Source organism: Zea mays, chromosome 5 (genome assembly GCF_902167145.1).
Source record: "Zea mays cultivar B73 chromosome 5, Zm-B73-REFERENCE-NAM-5.0, whole genome shotgun sequence".
Taxonomy (NCBI): domain Eukaryota; kingdom Viridiplantae; phylum Streptophyta; class Magnoliopsida; order Poales; family Poaceae; genus Zea; species Zea mays.
In genome coordinates, this window is record NC_050100.1 from 195,991,699 (window position 1) to 196,013,716 (window position 22,018).

Here is a 22,018-nt window from a genome sequence, read left to right on the forward strand (position 1 = left end):
CGTAGCTGCAACCCTAGCCCATGAGCCCTAGGTCGTCAGAGTCGCCGACGAGGAGGATTGCAAGGCACGGGGGACGACGCTCCAGCGATGGCGTTTCAGGGGAGGGAGGGGAAATGGACCTCCTGAGCTAGGGGGCGTCGTCGAGCCGGTCCAGTGGAGTCGGCAAGAAGATTCGCGAGGCGTAGAGACCGAAGTATTGAACGCCTAGAATCCAAAGCCTTGATGAGAAATCCAACGACTAGGAAGCATCTAAGCGACGTGGACGCCGGAGGGCGGCCATTTCGACTCAGCTTTAATATAAAGGAAAATCTCGGGCACCATACGTGTAATACGACAACAACTTGTAATGTTATCTCTACTACTCTATAAGAACCCAATGTGAGCGTCCACTATGCTTCACCATGCCCCCGCCTACCTCCCCACACGACATCCTAGGCCCAAATCGTGCCCGCTCCCTACGCGATGGCCGCTCATCTCGCTGCCGCGCCCACCACTCCCTCACCGCAGTTCTGTCCGACCCCACCTCCGCAGGGGCGCAGCTCGTTAATGCTCTCCCCACGCGTGATGCTCTCCCCTCCTCAGCGCCTCCGCCTCGATGCCCCCTCGCATCCTCCACCTCCATCCCCTCCCCAAGCCATTCTCTCGACCGTGATAGTCGAAAGCGACGGCGCGAGCACGACCCACCTCCACTGCCTCCACCTCGCCCTAGTCATATGATCCTCTCCCCGCCCTCCCAACCGCCCCCGTGGCCCCACCCCTCACTCTGTGAGACCAATGCCCGCAGTGCTTGCCGCCGCCCAACCATGGAGATAGGGCAGTACGCCACGACCAGCTGCTCCAAGGAGCATCAGAAGATTTCCGCTCGTGGACGCATGTTTGATTTTGTCCCCCCTACTATGTTTCCTTCGATCCCCAATCCCCTTCCCAGGTAAGAAACACACGTCTCCACAGGCGGCCACCACTGATTCGGTCTAGCTGGAGGTAACAGTGGCGATGGAGATGGCGGTCACAGAGCCATGAACTCATGGGCGGGGGAGCGTGTCAAGAAAAGAATTACTTCGCCGAGAAAAGAAATCTGGTGAGTTGGTTCGTTCGTGTACCCGATCCCTCCTTGCTTGTGCTACAAATTTCATACACGCATATCAGAATGGGTGATTGTGATGCGATTCTTTAGTGATTTGTGTGCCTGCACACTTGGTCTGGAATGTGTCGTCTAATTGATGTGGCTCGGTAGGCTTTCTTAATGCAACCTCATCGTCCGATTCACATCTACTTTGCTTTGGCATCATAGTTGGAGAGTGTTGTCGTATAGTATCTCCTTGGTGGTTTATATTTCACCAAAATATGTAGTATGCTTATGTAGTTCTGTAATATGAAACCATGGACATGGAGACTGAAGGTACAAGTTGTAAAGAGAGAATCACATTGCCGTGGAAGAGGAAGACTAATCGAATTGGTCTAATATCATTTACCAAGTCTCGTGTGTCCCTCCATTAACAATTCAGTGAACTGCATCTGTGTAGATCTTGATAAACTTTATTGTGTGTTTTGTTATATCGGTATTTATCTTGGGTATGGTACATATATCTGTCATTTTTAAGCTTAGATATTTTTCAAAACATTTACTTAAAATGAGGCAATGTTACTCCTGCTTGGTGTCATTTCTTTGATGAACAACAACATCACGATTTTGTACTATGGAAGCTGTGACAGTCACATATTTAGGAATCATACTTATAGAGTGGGGACAATGCAATATCATAGTTAAAAAAAGACCCACCAATCCGCAAAACTAGCGTTGTTTATAGAATTTTTTTACCTTTGAAACCAAGAATCTAAATAAGCAGTCTCCAGTCTATAGCATTAAAATGAACTAACCAGCAATACAAGTGCCTTATTGAAGCTTCCAAGAAAATCAATCTATTAGAAGTACTACTGTACTATACTACTATCAGTACCACTCTCATAGTGTCCACTTGGGCTCACTTTGTTTGCTTGCACATCGTATTCCCTTATTCTTTCTTCATTGCCTGTCTAAACTGGGGTCTGCAAAAAGTATGCCTTCAGTTATGTTGCTTTACCAGAACGATGTTTGTTGGATCGGGACAAATGGACAATGTTTTGTAGGTTGCCTTGTTCTGAGTAGTTAGGCTGCACCAGTGTACCACTCTGATTTGATCGTTGCCCGACCTGCATCTATCTATCTCATGTTGAAACTACAACTACCACATCTGGAAAGATCTCTCCTTGCCGACCTGTGAGGCTGTGAGTAGGTGTTGCGCTGTTGCTACACCTAGAAACTATTGCATTGATGTTTTTATTTGTTTTTCCAACAGAGATTTTTTAGTGAAACACCATAGTCCTTCCTCATCTCTATCATAACTGTCATACAGAAAAACTCAATATTTATGGAAGCTTATTTCATTTTGCATTCTTATACCATAGAGCTTATTTGATCTAAATTAGAAAACATGTGTTTACCGGGCGCTGTGATTTATTCTACTTCAAGTCCACAACTGATCTAAAAACAATATTGGATGATTTTATTTTATACCACATACTACTCCTATTTGGGAAAGGACTATTAGTTTCTTGCATTTCGTTATTTGTCACTTATTTCCTTGTTGGTTACTTGGGTATATGGACCATATGTTCATTTTGATATTACTTGGGTATATGGACCATATGTCTATGATTAGTTTGGTAGTTGATATATATGGACCATATGTTTATATTGATATTAAATTTGTTTTTTACGGGTATCAAATATGATTGTGTCGTTTTCTAAATTGCACTATGCAAATAGGTAACATAAAAAAGGTACCAGTTCATTAACTAGGTAGTTAGTTTGGTCTCTATAACTAGAACTGCCATCAGAGATCAAAGTTCAAACGAAAACACTCCATGAAAATGTGAACTGAAATATATTTCATAATTCATAGAAAGATACATTTTCCAATCACCACCATTCCTTGTCCTTTAGATTCTAAGTGGGTATTATCACAAATCCACAACTCTGATCCCTATGTTGTCATTACCTCCGCTCTGATGTGTTCTCTGACTACACATGGTCTGAGTCCCACGACTCCCTCTGTATCAACGCCTTTGGGGACGACGAGCTCCGGGTGTGGAAGCTACAACAGGGACAAGATACGGGAGCGACTGATCACCGATGCAGGCATATTAATGTTTTATTTTATTTTTTTGTCATATTTGGTACCCATTTTGTTTGCATTGGCCGAACGAATAAGATAGCGACAATTACGTCCGAAAGCATGTTTTCGTGATTCTATGCCATTGCAACGCGGAGGTGTGGCCGTGTGCCCCCTCCACGGCCATCGCCTGGACGACGACCGTCGGGGCCTGCCTCACCTAGCAGCTCAAGTGGGGAATCCACCCATCGAGCGTCTTCCTGACAAGCGGCAAACGATGGTGTGATGGGCTCTGAGAGCGAGGAGCCCGGATCTAGGAGCGGGCGGTGAGGAGGCCATGGCGGGTTTGGCGATGCAGGAGGGTGCGACGTGGGTTTGAGCGGGAGGGACGATGCTTGGGTCCAAGCGGGAGGGACGACGGCGGAGGAGCTCTGTTCTCGACATCGAAGCGCGGCCCCATGCCATCCCTGACCCGCGCCTTCGTGGCCTCTCTCCCATCCGGTGGATGCGACGATTTTTGGCAACACGCCAGCCTCCTCTAGCTCCTGTTCGAGATGGTCTCCGTGGCCTCTCTCTCGCGTCCGGTGGCTGCAATGATTTTTGGCATAACAACAGCCTCTTCTAGCTCCTGTTCGAGATGGTGGTGGCTCCATGCTTGGAGGAATCAGGTCCACCATTGCTGAAGGTGGTATTCAAAGCTTGTTTTTTCTGGATAGCTTTAGCTATACACATTACCATAATCCTCGAAATGAATGAACACGTTGTTTCAGGTATGACATTTGGTACGGGTAGTGCCATTGCACATAGGGATGTTGACACTGTATTGGGTCCGTGGACCATTCAGCATGAGACTGTTGTCTCAAAAGCTGCTGTTGCCACCCCTTCTGCTCCAGCGGACCAACGATGAATGTTGAAGCTTGTAACATAAATTCTATGCTTTTCAAAATGTGTGTTTGCCTACCACTTTATGGCTTGTTCGATTTGAAGGGAGTTGAGAGGGATTGGAGGGGATTAAAATCCCCTCCTATACAAATTTGTATAGAAGGTGAATAAATCCCCTCCAAGCCCCCTCAATCCACCCCTAACCGAACAAGCCTTTATATTCCCTATTTTTTCCTTGCATCAAACATTTGGTTTCTCACTTCATAGTAAAGGTTATGGTTTAGTTGTACAGGAGCTGCATGTTGTCATTGAACACCTTTCTATCCATTTGCAGCCACTATATCCTGCTATCTGAATAGTTGTAATAAGTAGTCTTGGTTTATAAAAGAAAAAAGGCACATTCATGTAATTTGATCCGGTGGTTAACAAGCAAAGGAAACTTTGGAGCCCTTAGTCTTTCCTCCATCATATTAATCGTTTGCTCATTTTCCGGTGAGCTGTATTAGCCAGTTGTTAATTTTGTCTATGATTCGGTCTAAGCTGAGTCTGTAATTTTCATTGTCTATGCAATATATATACTTGCAAGAATTGAACTTAATCTTCTATGTTGGGCTTATATTGCAGACGAAATGACAATGCAAGTAGGGATTGTTAACCTGCTAACACGTGGAGGGCTCGCCTTCAAGGGGATGCAACATGGTATTCACCTATACCGCAGAAATTTAGCTCATTTTTACTATTATTAGTCCTTGCATATAGGGCTGGAAAATTAGCTCGAGGCTCGCGAGCCGGCTCGAGCTCGGAGCGGCTCGCGAGCCTCGAACGAGCCGAGCCCCTTCTTCGAGCTCGTTTTTGCAGCGAGCCGAGCCGAGCCGGTTCGTTCTAGCTCGCGAGCCTTGCAAAAAATGATCAATTTATGGAACAATAATGAATATTAGATAATTTTATGGATAATAGCTCATTTTTTAGTCTTTGATGATAAATATATTACAAGTTATAATTTAATTTACTCATAATGTAGAATGATGATTCTATATTTCAAATTTATATAATGTTAATTCACCAAATGTTGGAGACTTGTTCTCAAATGCTATGAATTAAGAACAAGGCAACATGAAATGTTAAATGTCAACGTCCTTCGTCCACGAAGCATTATTCCCTTGAGGATAATGAACCTTGGACAAAGGTTAATGAGAATATGATTACGAAGGTTAAGTCTTCGTAATCTAATTTTAATAGATTATACCAAATAATATAAAATAAAGGGTATCAAAGATAAATGAATCATAAATGAATCATATTTTGATATATTAAATCATTGAATACAATTATACCTCTGCCTTGACAAAGATTGATTCCCAAATGATGCGATTGCAATTACAGGAATCCGTGAACAGTAAAGGAATATTGTTCACTATTTATAGGCACAGGACACAGCCTGTGGGGAATTACAATTATGCCCTTAATAAAAGTTTACAACATTGACTCAGACCTTTATGGACTAAAACGGTCATTCTATCTTTAAGTCGGTTTGTAATACCGAAGCTTCATGAAGAGGAACCTTCGACCATCTCATACAAACAGCTTCAGCCGAAAGCAGCTTCTTCCTACAAGACCTTCGGCGACGAAGCATAGTCCCAACAGTAGCCCCTTTCGCGGTGCTAGATCGTTTTTCGTAACGAGCTTGTTCCGTTAAAAAAGTCTCTTAAGCTTCGGGGAGCCGAAGGTCCAAAAACACCTTCCCTGAGCTCGTTGTCGAGAAACGATTCGGTTTCCCAGCGCGTAGCGGTCCCACATTACAGAGTTACTGTTTGGTCTCTGCGGTCCACCACGCAGCGAGTGGAAGCGGGTGTCCGCTTGGTGTAAAAATCCTGGCGCTTCGCCTTCTTACCTGCAGTACTATATAAACAGACGAGTAGGTGTGAAGTTACCACAGCATTCATTGCTATTTGCACTGTTTTGCTGCCAAAATTTATAACCATAGCCGAAGCTTGACTCTCGGATTCGAACGAAGCTCCAACTTGAAATCTGCTTCGTGAGAAGAAAAGACTTCGGAAGAAAAAAGTGCTCAGTTCGCAAAAAATTCAGAATTAAATGGCCAGAGTGCGCTCTACCGGTAAAGTTGAGCGTGAAGGAGGCAAAGCTGAAGGATCAGAGACTGTTCCTATTTCCGAAGCTATTTAACGATCCGGTCTAGTAATCACAGAAGAAATCCCCACTGCTGAAACAGAACAGGCGACTGCCGAAGCTGAAGAAGGAAACATTGAGGAAACTGATTCCGAAGATGATTCTCATTTCGCCATACCAAGCAAGCCCAGCCACTTGGACTTCGGGAAGTCGACTGTCTCCAAGGCTGACTTCTCCAAGATGGTAAAGTCGGGTTATTTTACTGAAAACGAGAAGAAATTACTTCGCTTCGGGGGGGAAGAAACTACTCCGAAGCCGGAAAAGGATGAAATAGTCATTTTTAAGAGCTTCTTAAAGGCTGGGTTGAGATTTCCCTTAAATAGGATGATCTCTGATGTGCTGAAACAATTTGGCATCTATTTTTACCAGCTGACTCCCAACGCGATTGTCAGGCTCAGCGTCTACATCTGGGCTCTCCGGAGCCAGGCAGTGGAACCATTTGCCGACAGCTTTTGTCGAGCTCATGAGCTACATTACCAAACAAAAGCCAGAAAAGACGGATTGCATGAAAATTTTGGTTGCTATAACTTTGCTTATCAGAAAACCACGAAGTTTCCCGTGATCAGCTACCGAAGCAAATGGCCGGCAGGCTGGAAATCAGAATGGTTCTACGTCAAAGTTGACGAAGATAAAGAGAAGCTGGTCCAGAGCCCTCTTGAACTAACCTTCGGAGAAACAAGGCCCCGATGCAGAATGACAGTGGAAGGTCCAACTTGGGCTGCACTGAATGAGTTCAAGATTATTGCAGAACATATTGACACTAGGGATTTAGTGCAAGAATTTCTAGCCTTCAGGGTTTTTCCTACTTTAAAAGAATGGGAAATGCCGAAGCTACAGGGGGAAAAGAAAAAAGGGGAACTTGTACAGTTGCCCTACTATTACAAGTTCAAAAAATACTTTAAGACACCTTGCCAAGAGTGGTTGGAAACAATTGAATTTATGTGCAATGAAATACTTGGCAACTACTCCAAAAAAGAAGATCAGTTGATGACTGCAGCCTTCGACACCCGTCCGAAACGGAGATTGAATCGAGTGCTAGACGCCTTAGGTTTTGAATATCCTGACTACGAAAATCTGAACAAAGGTGTCGAAGGCCGGAAAAGGAAAAGAACAACCGAAGCCTTAAATGAATATGAGAAAGAACCATCAAAGAAGAAAATTCCGAAGAAGAGGAAAGCATCTTCTCCGAAGCAAAAAATATCCGACGAAGAAGAAACCCCCGCATCACCCTCTGCTACTGACGTGGAGGAAATTTTGAAGGTAATGACTGAATCCCTGCCTGCGAAGCTAAGTCCATTGGGGCCTCAACTGACAAAGTTTTTTCAGAAGGAAAAGGAGCCCGAAAAAACGAAGAAAACAACCAAAGCAAAGAGACAAAGAATTATCACTGTGACAGAGGTCATTGACAAGACCCCACCAAGAGCTTCGGCTCAAAAGACACCAGCGGCTGAAGAAGAAACAAATATTGAAATCACACCTTCGGAGGCTGCGGCTGCCGAAGCTGCCTCAATTGAAGGTTTAAACCTGGAAAGCACAATCGAACACATTGACAAAATGCTGCTAGACATGGCCGCAGAAGAAGCTACCACTACCGCCGAAGAGGTCGCGACCGCAGCGTCGGGGAAAGGAAAGGAAATTGTTGACGAAGCTTCAGAGAACGAAGCCTTCATGTTTCAAAATTTAGTTGGAGAAAAATTGTCAAAACCTGAAATAGAAGAGCTTAAAGAGTATGCCAAATCTTGCGGGTACAAACCAGGAGCACTCCTCTTCGGAGGTATTGATGACGAAAAATTAGATTGTATCCGAAACCAAACTGGAGCCAAAGTTATCAGTACTCTGTAAAAGAGTATTGGTTTTCCGAAGCTAGAAACGGACATTAGCCGCTACCGACGACAACATATCGTTGGTAGTTTATTTTATTCCAATTTCAAGGTGAACTACTTTTCCCTTTACCTATATTGTTTTTAATAATGAAAACATGTCTAACGAAGGTTGTTTTCGTGCAGAGTATGCTGCTGAGCAAAGCCTTGAAAATGCAGCAAGATTTTGAAGACAAGAAACACGAAGTTATAATTGAAAATTTAGAAAACAAAATAAAGGAGCAATCAACTGCTATTGAGAAGAAGAACTTTGAGCTCCAGGCAACTGAAGGTTCATTGGCGGAAGCCGAAGCAAAAATAGCAGAACTGAACACGAAGCTTCTCTGCCAATCTGAGCAATTTGAACAAGAAAAGCAGGAACTCAATGCAAAACTCGAAGCCGAAGCTCAACAAAATTCAAATTTGAGAAAACTATTGGTGGACCTTCAAGAAAAATGTTTGGAATTTAGCAACAAATGCATTCAACGACTAAGAAAAATTTTCCACTCAGTTGGAGCCAGCAGTGAAAAATTCGCCCCCTCAGCTGAAGATTTACCGAAGACCTTCGAACATATTGAGGGTGAAATTGACGAGCTCGACGAAGTTATAGCTGGGCACGGTGACTTCTGTGCCTGGGTAGCTTCTCGGGGCACTGCTGCAGCTTTCCTAAAAGCTGGCTGCGACCATGGGAAGATTGTCAATAGGCCCAATTTCACTTTATCACCATCAATCCTAGATGACATCCCTGATCTCGCCCGAAGTATTTCCAATAGATTTATAAAAATGATATGGACAAAAGGCGGGCGAGAAAAGGCTGGAGATGAAGCTCGGAGTCATCTTGAACCAGTAAGAATTCATACCTTGTGCTTACCTCTTCCTTCAAGCTCGATTTTGACTTACAACAACTTAATTCACGTAGGATGACGAAGCCGAAGTCGATGATTAAAAAGGGTGACGCCGAAGCTAAAATCTCTTGAAGATTAAGTAGGAGTAGACTGTAGACAGACTCAGGAAATTTTTGAGATAACTTGTGTAAATGTAACTAAACTTGTCTTTAATGAGTTCTGTTCATACCTTGTATTATGCTCTTACCCTTCTACGAATGTTTGTGAAGGGCTTTGTTGTGGACGAAAAATTTTTTTGAGCCGAAGGCGAAAAAAAACACCTTCCCTTCTTTTCGTACACAACGAAGCATAGAAAACAACATTTCCTTTTCTTCCGAAGCTCTTTTTTTTGTACACAATAAAGCTCTTCTTCTTTTTTTGCTTGCCGAAGCAACCACTTATGCCATGATAATGATTATCCTACATATGCCTGGATGAATGTTTATGAATGCAAATGCTATGATGTAATGTGATGTGCAAATGAATGTCAAAACACATATCCGAAGCCATAATCACAACCATTATTTCTTTAGAAACAATCACACATCAGCTCTGCATTCCCTTAGGAACGACTTTGGAGCTTCTTCGCCTTTTACTTTTGGCGGAATCAGCGTTGACTTTTCGCTGTAAGCTCTGCATTCCCTTAGGAACGTCTTTGGAGCTTCTTCGCCTTTTACTTTTGGCGGAATCAGCGTTGACTTTTCGCTGTAAGCTCTGCATTCCCTTAGGAACGACTTTGGAGCTTCTTCGCCTTTTACTTTTCGGCACTCGATGGTGCGTTATCAGCTTTTACATTTACATTCCTTGGGGGATTTTGTTCTTATAGAACTAAAAAGGAAATTACATATGATGGCCCCATTAAAAACCTTTCTCCCCCTTTAGAAAGGAAAAGGGTGCCATGAAAAAGAAAAGACATAAAAAGTTACATCAAGTTACACATAATATCGCCGAAGCTCATCCGCATTCCAAGATCTAGGAATGTCGTTGCCGTCCATATCCTTCAATCTGTATGAACCGGGTCTTGACGAAGATGCTACTAAGAAAGATCCCTCCCATTTCAACTGTAACTTGCCCACTGTGTCTGGGTTGGCTACTCTCCGAAGCACCAAATGTCCTGGCTCAATATTCTTTAGCCGAACTTTTCTATCTCGCCATTTGATTGTTTCGGCTTGATATTTATTGATATTCTCCACAGCTTGAAGCCTGATCCCTTCTAAAGCATCCTTTTCCACAGAATAAGCGTCTTCAGAACCTGATTCTGCCGAAGCTACTACTCTTATTGATCCAGTTTTAGCTTCTTCCGGAGTTATTGCTTCGTCACCGAATAATAACTTGAATGGAGTAAAGCCTGTAGACCTTGATGTTGTTGTATTGTGGCTCCACACCACTTTGGTTAACTGATCTGGCCACTTTCCCCTGGGTTGATTGAAGATTAACTTCATTATTCCTGTCATTATAATGCCATTGGCTCTTTCAACGAGCCCATTTGACTCCGGATGTCTGACTGATGCAAAATGAATCTTCGTACCAATTTGATCACAGAAATCTCTGAAAGCTTCGGAGTCGAATTGTGTTCCATTATCTACAGTGATGGCCTTTGGTACCCCGAAACGACAAACAATATTCTGCCAGAAAAACTTTTGGACAGTGGCCGAAGTTATTGTGGCTAAAGGCTTTGCCTCAATCCATTTAGAAAAATATTCCACAGCAACTACAACATATCTTAAGTTCCCTTGGGCCGGTGGTAATGGACCTAACAAGTCAAGGCCCCACCTTTGCAATGGCCAGATGGGTTGTATGAGCTGTGTTAAGGACGAAGGTTGTTTTTGATCTCTTGCACATTTCTGACAACCTTCGCACTTTTGAACTAGTTCCGCTGCATCCGAAGCTGCCTTCGGCCAATAAAACCCTTGGCGGAAAACTTTTCCAAGTAACAGCCTAGATCCAATGTGAGATCCACACAGGCCTGCATGTATTTCTTTCATCAACTCTATACCTTCGGTTCTAGATAAACACTTGAGTAGCGGAGCGCAAACTCCATGCTTGTACAACTCCCCTTCTATCATGACATATGGACGAGCTCTTGCCTCTATCCTCCTGTTATAAGCTTCGTCATCTGAAAGGAATTTACCCTGAAGGTAAGAGATGATCTCAGTTCTCCAATCTTCGCTATAAACAGGAGATATATTGAGGACTGCTCTTTCAAGGAGCTCCACTGAAGGTGCCTTTATTGTTTCGAAGAACACATCCGAAGGTAAAGGCAGCCCCTGTGCTGCTGACTTAGCTAGCAAATCAGCATGCTCATTTTGTCCTCGAGGAATATTTTTGACAGAAAATCCTTCGAAAGAAGCTTCGACTCTTCGAACCATGTCTAGATATCTTTCAAGCTTCGGATCTTTAGCCTTGCAACTCTTGTCGATATGACCCGAAACAACTTGGGAATCAGTTTTAAGAATGGCCCTTCTGATTCCCATTGCTTTTAGCTTCCGAAGACCCAAAAGCAGGGCTTCGTACTCAGTAATATTGTTTGTACAACTGAAATCGAGTCTTGCCGCATAACAAGTTTTAACTTTGGACGGCGAGACCAACACAGCAGCTGCTCCTGCCCCGAAGGTTCCCCAAGACCCATCGCAAAACACTGTCCAAATTTCGGCATCTTTATTTGTTTCTTCATCCGGAGCCCTTGGCGTCCAGTCAGCAATGAAGTCTGCTAACGCCTGGGACTGAATCGAGGATCTATGCACATAATCAATGCAAAATTCATTGAGCTCTGCAGCCCATTTTCCAATTCGCCCAGTAGCTTCTCTATTTCTCATAATATCCTTCAACGGCTGCGAAGAAGGAACAACAATATTGTATGCTTGAAAGTAGTGTCGAAGCTTCCTGGATGCCATCAAAACAGCATATAACACCTTCTCTAATTCTGTATAGTTTTTCTTTGATATACTAAGAACTTCAGATACAAAATACACTGGGACCTGCTTTTTGACTTGGCCATCAAGCTTCTCTTGGACAAGCGCTGCACTTACGGCTGAGTGCGAAGCTGCCACATATAATAACAAAGGAGCCCCTGGTGTTGGTGGAGTTAATGTTGTTAAATCTATCAGATATTGCTTCAGTTCCTCGAAGGCTTTTTGTTGGCTTGGTCCCCATTGAAAGACTTCGGCTGATTTCAGCACTTCGAAGAATGGTAGATTTCTTTCTGCTGATCTGGATATAAATCTATTAAGAGATGCCAGCCTCCCTGTTAATCTTTGGGCCCCCTTTTTTGTAGTTGGTGGCTCCATTCGAAGTATAGCTTCAATTTTACTTGGATTAGCTTCAATTCCCTTTGTTGAAACCAAGCATCCAAGAAATTTCCCCTTCTTTACTCCGAAGACACATTTTTCTGGATTCAACTTTAAGCCAGCTTGTCTGAAAGTGGCGAAGGTCTCCTGCAAATCAGCAATATGATTTTCCTGTTTCGTGCTTTTTACAATGATGTCATCAACATAAGTTAGCACATTTCTGCCTATCTGAGACTGGAGAACCTTCGCAGTCATTCTGCTGAAACTTCCTCCAGCGTTTTTGAGCCCCTCAGGCATCCGAAGATAGCAATATGTACCACTTGGGGTTATGAAGCTAGTCTTCGGCTCATCTTCCTTCTTCATCCAGATTTGGTGATAGCCTGAGTAACAGTCTAGCAGACTCATGAGCTCTGAAGAAGCTGCTGCATCAACTAAAGAGTCTATCCTTGGCAATGAGAATTCATCCTTCGGACAAGCCTTGTTGAGATCTGTAAAATCGATACACATTCGCCACTTGCCATTGGCCTTTTTTACCATAACAGTGTTAGCTAGCCATTCTGGGTACTTTACTTCTCTGATAACTCCTGCACTGAGGAGTCTTTTGACTTCATTACGAGCACCTTCGGCCTTATCATCAGACATTTTCCGAAGCCTCTGCTTTCTGGGTCTGAAGGATGGGTCAATATTGAGCGAGTGTTCAATGACATCCCTATTTACTCCGCAGAGGTCATTGGCTGACCATGCAAAAACATCTTTATTGTTGAATAAAAACCTTATCAAGGTTTTCTCCTGCTCTTCGGATAATTGGGAACCCAACAACACTTTCTGCTCTGCTATGTCCTCACATAAGAGCATGGGCTTCGGCTGATCTGCTGAAGCTGCTTTCTCCCTTCTGAATTTATACTGTTCACAAGCTTCAGCTCCATCTATGTTATGGATTGCTTTTGAGTCAGTCCAGTTTCCTTCGGCCCTTCTGGCAGCTTCCTGACTTCCATGAATAGCGATGTGTCCTTGATCCGAAGGTATCTTCATGCAAAGATAGGCAGGATGAAGAATTGCTTCGAAAGCATTAAGGGTGCCACGACCAATAATTGCATTGTAAGGGTATTCCATGTCGACAATGTCAAACACAACTTGCTCAGTTCTAGTGTTGTTGATGAATCCGAAGGTCACTGACATGGTGATCTTGCCCAGTGCTACAATCTGCCTTCCTCCGAAGCCATAGAGAGGGTGTGTAGCATCATGAATCTTATCTTCTGGCTCTTGCATTTGCCTGAAGGCCTTAGCAAATATGATATCAGCTGCACTGCCTGTATCAATCAAGACATTGTGGACCAAAAATCCTTTGATAACACAAGAGATAACCATGGCATCGTTGTGTGGATAATCCTTGAGTTGAAGGTCCTCTTGGGAGAAGGTAATAGGAATGTGAGACCATTTCGACTTGATGAAGGGTCCTTGCACCCCAACATGTTGTACCCTTCTCTGTGCTTCCTTCTTCTGCTTCTTGTTGGCTGGCTCTGAACATGAACCGCCTGTTATCGGGAGTAGCAGCTTCGGAGCCGAAGCAGCTCCAGCTTGATCGTTGAACGAAGCCATCAGCTCAAAAAAAGTGGAAGTGAGTTCACCGGAGGTGGGCGCCAATGTTGGAGACTTGTTCTCAAATGCTATGAATTAAGAACAAGGCAACATGAAATGTTAAATGTCAACGTCCTTCGTCCACGAAGCATTATTCCCTTGAGGATAATGAACCTTGGACAAAGGTTAATGAGAATATGATTACGAAGGTTAAGTCTTCGTAATCTAATTTTAATAGATTATACCAAATAATATAAAATAAAGGGTATCAAAGATAAATGAATCATAAATGAATCATATTTTGATATATTAAATCATTGAATACAATTATACCTCTGCCTTGACAAAGATTGATTCCCAAATGATGCGATTGCAATTACAGGAATCCGTGAACAGTAAAGGAATACTGTTCACTATTTATAGGCACAGGACACAGCCTGTGGGGAATTACAATTATGCCCTTTATAAAAGTTTACAACATTGACTCAGGCCTTTATGGACTAAAAAGGTCATTCTATCTTTAAGTCGGTTTGTAATACCGAAGATTCATGAAGAGGAACCTTCGACCATCTCATACAAACAGCTTCAGCCGAAAGCAGCTTCTTCCTACAAGACCTTCGGCGACGAAGCATAGTCCCAACACCAAATAATGCAACGATAAGTACCAGAATATGGCTCGCGAGCCGAGCTCGTTCAGACACCGAGCCGAGCCGAGCTCGGCTCGGCTCGTTTCCAGCCCTACTTGCATATCTGAGTTCTTGTTTGTATGCTTTAAATTATTCCGCCAAGTAGAGTTCCCTGCAATGTTTGTTATAAAAAATGAATGTTAATTTCTTCCAAGTTCAGGTCACCACCACTAGCAGCAATCACATTCCGTGGTCTTGTATTGTACACAACAAATGAAAAACGACAGTTATTCATTCTAATTGTAAAACTATACTTAGTTTAGTAAACAATTTATATGGCATTGCCTAATTTGAGTGCCATCTTTACAGGTTGTAATCTCTAAAGAAGTAACATATGTCTCCAACAACAAAGGGTCCATTTATGTTTTTATGGTTTGAAGCTCCTGACTTGCTTCAGGAAGATTAGTACAAGCTTTGTTGTTTTGATCCCTAGCTGTAGTTAGTCCTGGGTGTAGTTGGTAAATTTGTGTTTGGAAATTGATCCAGACATGTGCTTTTAGTGTCTGTCCATGTAAAAACACAGTTAGATCTTATTACTTTCCATTCCTGGCTCTGACAGAATGACTTGCGAGACTGTTCTATGCTATTAGTTTTCATATTTGTTAAGTGAGTGTTTGTTTGGGATTATAATCTATCCAGATTATATAATCTAACAAATTTTGAACTAACATTCACGTTGTTAATTTGTTAGATTATATAATCACGAATTTTATCTTAACCGGTGTAATCACGTTGCCTGTCGCCAGAGTCCTGAGCTATTGGAGGCTTGTCAATTTATGTTATGTGTCATCACACGGGCACATACCTAGTATACTTAATAATAGTAATTGATATAGCTTCATTTCATAATTTTTAAATCCAAAATTGAAGTATATAAACCTGGATGCCAATTTTACAATAACAACAACTAAATCATTTCTTTACCGTTATTGTTATTTAACTTGATCTATGACATCTACATATACTCTTGCAAGTTCATCCAATGTGTGGATTAGATAGTGCCTACATAGCGACGATCATGCGATGGTAAAACCAAAGACAAATACTTGGTAAAAAAATAGATCAGGCTTGCGAATTAGGACGTGAGGTGTGGCTTGCACAAGACCGAGGGTGGATCAAATCTGTCTCAAGGGCAAGAAGGACTAGCCAACCAAGTTCTGCTGCCTCTGCGGCTCTGCATACGTGTAATACTAGCAGTAGCTCAACGCCTCAAACAACCAAAGGCTAGAAATATACGTATGCATAATGCATGCGGTCCCCGATAACGACTGACCAACCATAGCACATAGCAGGCCTGGTTTTGCCATTCTTCGTAGTCAGGCCCAACCTAACGAAGTTCTGCCTCCGAAGTCCGAACTCGGTCCAAATTCCTACACCAGCACAAACCTCAAACCTCAGTATCATCATCGCCGCCTTCCACTCCACGGTTCCACGTATCGCAAGAATTCAAATAATTTTTGCGCTCTCGCGTCGATCTGCTTCAAGCAAGCCCCGACCGGAGCCATGGCTTCCGCCAAGGAGAGCTATCGCGCCGAGCTCCGCGCCTCCTCCCGCCAGCTCAGCGAGCGCTGCCTCTACTCCGCCGCTAAATGGTATGCCCCCACGTCAAAATCCCCTCCTCAAACCCTAAACCCCGAACCCTAACAACCCCCCTCGCAGGGCCGCCGAGCTGCTCGTCGGCGTAGAGCTGGATGCGGCCCCGGTCCCTTCGGCCGCGATGGACTCCCCATCCTCCTCGTCCGCAGCCTCCGCGGGGCGGCTATTGCACCTTCACCGTAGCGGGGGTTCCAGCTTCCGCCACCGACCCCGCCCCGGCGGCGGCAGTAGCTCGGAGGCCGGGACCCCGCTCGGTGGCGTGTCATACGTCAGCACGCCCATCCCCGACGACGACGCGTTCGATTCGGGCGGCGACAAATACCTGCTGGCCAAGACCTATTTCGACTGTCGGGAGTACCGCCGCGCCGCGCACGTGCTGCAGAACCAGGTTGGGCGTAAGGCAGTGTTCCTGCGATGCTACGCGCTCTACATGGTGAGCTAGGATCAGCTTCTTACTTGCTGCGTTTATTTTCTCGGTGCATCTGCGTGTTTTCAGATCTAGGATAGGGCGAGTGGTGTTTGATGAGATGCCTCAGTAGAGCTGCTGCATTGTAGGTGAGATTTGGTTAGTAAGATGTTTTGGCATTTCTAGATACATAGTTTTTTTACCAGTTTATATCTCCGAGCGTAACAAAATCTATGAATCTAGAAAAGTCAAATCATTTTATAATTTGGAATGGAGATAGTAGTACTCTTTTGTCTTTTATTTATGTGGATCGACATGTTTTAGTGGCTCAGGAGTCTGTTTAGTTACTTCCATGTGAGAATGGAGTGGTTACTAAAATCTGGTTTATTGTGGTTTTACCATTTTACCTAAAAGACCGAACAGAACTTTGCAGGACTAACGAGTAATAAGAGCTGTTCCAACTTGTGATGGTCCAATTTATGGGTTCTGTATAGTGCTTTGTGCTCATGTACTTCAAGCGAATTGAATGGTTTGACATTTATAAAACCTCTGGTCATGTATTCCACATAGCTATTGGTTTGCTATTTATTGATAAGTTGTTAGCTCTATGAGCATAAGAAATAATGGAAGATGTGAACCAATGATTCCTTCCAAGTAGCAGGGAAGTTTCACTGTGATGATTGAATTTGATGGATATATTACATTCAATCAAGAAATTATAATTATAAAAAGGAACAAACCCAGTGCCAGAGGCTCCCATATGAGAGGTGGTCTGGGGAAGGGTTAAACTGAAGCGTCCCCCAGAAAATACGGAGAAGCTGCTTCGAACCTATGATCTGGTGACTTATTGGGATAATTCTCACCACCACCAGACCTTTGAGGGCTTAAAACTAAGTCCCTTAAATGATTGACAATTTCTACTCAATGCTGATACTTGTACACGAAAGCTATGCTCTGCCATAAATTCTGGCTATGCCACTTGTAAGTTGTAACTGCTATGGAAATTATTCGTGTTTGTTCTATAAAAATAGAACTTTGCCATGTCAAAACAATCATCTGCCAGTATTAAAACCCTTTTTGCTGGCTGGTATTATTTGTTTAATTTGAAGAATTGTAACATTTATGAGATAAACCTCTATTATAGGTACTTGTTTTAGTTTTTAGTGTCAGTTGTTTGGGGTTGTAAGGGTAGTAGTATTTGTGAGTTGTGACATTGTCTGCAAATTTCCATTTAGTCTATTAATCAGCCAAAGGATTTCTGTGTGCAATTTAATGTGCCCCTCTTCTCTTGTCCGCTGACTATGAAAGTTCGCTAATGCCCCAAGTTGTTTTCCACTTTGTTCATAGTTTAATTAATGATCTATTTGCTCTCGAATTTTAGGCTGGAGAGAAGCGAAAAGAGGCAGAGATGATAGAGCTTGAAGGATCGTTGGGCAAGAGTAATGCTGTTAATCAGGAACTAGTTGCTTTGGAGAAAGAGCTCTCAACACACCGAAGAACTGGCTCTATTGATTCATTTGGACTCTACTTGTATGGCATTGTTCTACGTGATAAAGGATGTGAAGGTCTAGCTAGAACAATCTTAGTAGAATCTGTCAATACTTATCCTTGGAACTGGAGTGCTTGGTCAGAGTTACAATCTTTATGCACCAGCAGTGACATTTTAAACAACTTAAATCTGAAGAATCACTGGATGAAAGATTTCTTTCTTGCTAGTGCATATCTGGAACTTAAGATGCATGAAGAAGCTCTTAAAAGATATGAGCGTTTGATGGGGGTCTTCCGCTGCAGTGGTTACATTCAGGCTCAAATTGCAACAGTTCAGTACAGTATGAGGGACCTTGATGAAGCTGAGATGATTTTCGAAGAACTGCTCAGGACTGATCCTTTTCGCGTGGATTCTATGGATATTTACTCAAATCTACTATATGCAAAAGAAAGCTTGACTGCTTTGAGTTTCCTTGCGCACAGAGTATTTTTGACAGATAAATACCGCCCAGAATCTTGCTGCATAATTGCAAATTACTACAGTCTGAAGGGTCAGCATGAGAAATCAGTTTTATACTTTCAAAGGGCACTAAAGCTTAATCGAAAGTACCTCTCAGCTTGGACCCTGATGGGGCATGAGTATGTTGAATTGAAAAATAGTCCTGCTGCAATTGATGCCTACAGAAGAGCTGTTGATATTAATCCTAGAGATTTCCGTGCTTTGTATGGTCTTGGTCAAATCTATGAGATGATGGGGATGCCGTTTTATGCACTTTATTACTTCCGGAAATCGTCATACTTGCAACCCAATGATGCTCGTCTCTGGATTGCCATGGCTCAGTGTTACGAAAGTGATCCACTTCAAATGATTGAAGAAGCCATAAAGTGCTATGAGAGAGCTGCAAACAGCAATGACACTGAAGGAATAGCACTTCACCAACTAGCAAAACTGCATGGCATGCTGGGGCAATCCGAGGAAGCTGCATTCTACTACAAGAAGGATTTAGAGAGAATGGAGGTTGAGGAAAGGCAAGGCCAGAATTTTGTTGAAGCTCTGCTGTTTCTTGCTAAGCATTACAAGAGCATAGGCAGGTTTGAGGATGCAGAGCACTATTGTACAAGGCTCTTAGATTACACTGGCCCAGTAAGTTATGTTTTTATTATTTTCTCAAAAGAGTGAAAGAAATGAACATAGAAAACTAAATCTCTACACCGAAATTAACTAAGAATGAGTTAAGGTTTAGTATATTCCATTGTTCAAACCAACATGGACCTAGCTATTTTGACTTTTGAGCAACACAAGGTAACTCCATCAACATTTAGTACTGCAAAGTTTACAAGTGAAATGAAGACATCTAATGAAACTGTTTACTGATAATCGTCTCTGCGTGCATTAGTTCCCATGATTCTGGTTACATGCCACCACTGCTTTCATATGCTGATATGCATTCAATACGTGCAGGAGAAGGAGACTGCTAAAAATATGTTGCAAGGGATAAAAAGGTTACAGTCAGGATTTCCATCAATGGATATTGATCATTTTGCACTGTAAACTGTTAAGTCCACCCGCAGGTAAATTATTTGGCTGCGAAAATTGGACATTAAGTGTGTCATGTGCGGCCGCACATACGCTAGGCGCAGACGCGCCCGTGACGTACGTCGCACGGCTGAGTGCGCCGAGCGGGCGCTGCATGAGCCATCGCCTAGTGGCTGGAAGGAAACTTAGAGTAGTAAGCTGTTTTGGTAATTCCTAGAATTAAGGAGAGCTGTTTTGGTAATTCCTTGAATTAAGGAGAATCTTCTCCAGTCGGTTATGGTAGTTCCTAGAATTAAGGAGATCCTTCTCCATTCGGTTAAGCCATTGGCTATATATATTTGTAATCGTTTGACAGAAGGGGGGGGGGGGGGAGAAATCAGTTATCTCCAATCCTCTCTCTCTCTCTAATTAAGCCTGCGGTAGAGGGGTATAACCTCGGAGCGCGGCTACGAACTACGTAGCCGGGGTTCGGCTAGTTAGGGGTTCGGTACCCTTGACAAAGTGTCAAGATAACATTGCTTCCTTACTATGTCCATCTTGCATTGCATACAAGGAGGAATTTAAGCTTTCAAGCAAACATCTGTAGGGTAAGACTAGTCATGAACTAGGGCAGTTGAGGTGTGGTACTCACCCGATACATGACTGGTGGCCTGTTTGTTCTAGAAGCTAGAAGTTGAAAACAAACAACTCAGTTGTTGAGCTGGCTTTTGAAAATCTGGTTTCCGAGGCAATAAACTAAAAACTGAAAAGCATGCTGAGACAAGCTTTTCTGTCTTTTGGTGCGCTAAGAAGCTAAAATTTTACTACAGAAGTCAAAATAAAAAGCCAACAGCCAGAAACTGAAAGCCCCAAAACTGTAGTTCAAACAAAGAGGCCCTGAAGGAAATGACTCTAATGAGGGCTGCCCACCTGATGAAAGTTCAAATGCATATCTCAACTGGGAATTACTTCCAATCTTCCTTCACAGTGTGATGCTTATTGTTTGTATCCTCGCTATGCGACTCCATACTTCTGGATATGATGACCTACTGCGCATGATGCTCGCTTCTAGTTCCTGGAACTTGACAACAAGGAGAACCAGGCGCCTGCATGGTGCAAAGATGAGCGTCATTGGAATGATCCAGACCCCTAACCCAAATATCAGCATAGCTGCCTTGTGGAGAGCTCTGAATTTCTGTGGGTTTGGCTTCCTTCACCGGACAACTCTGGTTAGTGTTTTCCCCATGGTTGCTTGCATATATAAGCTTCCTTGGAAGACTTGCTTTGCCTTGTGTGCAATCTGCATGTTAAATTATTGGCTATCTAGTTCTCAGCACTGTAGTCCATTGACTTACCTTTGCATATTGTAAAATTAATCATTGCAATTTTTTTAAATAAAAAGCTAGACTGTAGGGCAACGGTGCAGTAGTACTTTACACAGTGTGCATGATGTACCATTGGAACAATATTAATCTGTTTAGTGATGATGCGTGATGCAAGTTGTTCTTTTAGCCTAAGGCATCAGAATCTGTACTGTGCGTATTAGTTTCTCCCCCAATTATCATTCCTTTTTACGATAGATGCTTCCGTAAAGTGTGTAAAGTGAAGTTTCTAGTTATGTCTGCTGTTATTACACTAGTGGATTGCGTTGCGTGGTAACATTGTATGAAAGTGAGATTGTTACAATGAGTATAAGAAGTTTATGTAGAAGAAGGAAATCTGACGGGTTAGGGTAAGTGGAATAGATTGTACCTCCTTTTTCTTCATTGGTATCATCTTTTAATGAGCTGATAATATTGTCTTTGTATGATGTAGCACAATTTTGTACATACAGATAAATTGGAAAGCTATAACAGAGACTCTTTAGTTGTTGTCCTTGTACTCGATGTTGCAACTAATCTCTCTCTCCATTTGTTATAGACAAATCCATACACATTCTTTAGAAATATTTTATTTTCAGACACATAGGTAGTGGGCTGCATATTTTAATATGTGTAGAACATATTCTGTCAGTATTTATTTGGCCAAACCTCGTATCTCCGTGGAAATGTTCGACGCCAAGAGAAATAATGAATGTATGAGTACTTACCTTTTTTTGGTCTATTAGCAAAACCACATATCTGCAAATATTACATGGAAGCAATTTTTTAAGGAATACATGTCCCTAAACAACAGTAAAGTGGTGTAATGCAATAAATATTACAGTGGCAATATTAATAGTCCATGTAAAAGAACACATAATTATAATGAGTTTAGATGAAATGAAATACAATAAAAATTTAACGTGCCTATGCAAAAGAAAGGTAGTACCCTTAGAAAATGTGAAACGAATAAACGCAGCTCCGTGGAAATCACGGTATACAGAGAAACAAAAGAGAAATATATGAATCTCCATTTTATTAACTAAGTTATTAATTGGTTAATGATGTTTGGAACTTAAAAAAACAGTACGTATGCAACATATTGTTGCACTGCTAATAGTATTTATGGAATGCAT

General features: G+C 42.6%; 1 protein-coding gene and 1 long non-coding RNA gene across 3 annotated transcripts; one reads left to right on the forward strand and one right to left on the reverse strand.

Annotated features, from left to right (window-relative positions):
* The first annotated feature begins 438 nt into the window (after positions 1–438).
* LOC100280734 (cell division cycle protein 23) lies at positions 439–21,100 on the forward strand. Of its 2 annotated transcripts, XM_035967982.1 has the most exons (6): positions 439–1,078; positions 4,659–4,733; positions 14,825–16,107; positions 16,175–16,544; positions 17,899–19,149; positions 19,468–21,100. In XM_035967982.1, exons 3-6 carry the CDS (start codon positions 16,019–16,021, stop codon positions 19,555–19,557), a joined length of 1,800 nt encoding a protein of 599 aa, XP_035823875.1. In that variant the 5' UTR covers positions 439–1,078; positions 4,659–4,733; positions 14,825–16,018; the 3' UTR covers positions 19,558–21,100.
* LOC118472089 (uncharacterized) lies at positions 14,109–20,753 on the reverse strand. The gene is made up of 2 exons (XR_004849645.1): positions 20,452–20,753; positions 14,109–14,627 (listed from the first exon to the last, which is right to left on the reverse strand). It is a non-coding gene; the product is annotated as an uncharacterized lncRNA (long non-coding RNA).
* Positions 21,101–22,018: the final 918 nt, after the last annotated feature.

Bases quoted from the DNA above. Each gene is read 5' to 3' on its own strand.
- LOC100280734 (XM_035967982.1), top strand. From the start codon at position 16,019: ATGGCTTCCGCCAAGGAGAGCTATCGCGCCGAGCTCCGCGCCTCCTCC. The intron at 16,545-17,898 runs GTGAGCTAGGAT...CTCGAATTTTAG, and splicing joins GATGCTACGCGCTCTACATG to GCTGGAGAGAAGCGAAAAGA. The intron at 19,150-19,467 runs GTAAGTTATGTT...CAATACGTGCAG, and splicing joins TCTTAGATTACACTGGCCCA to GAGAAGGAGACTGCTAAAAA.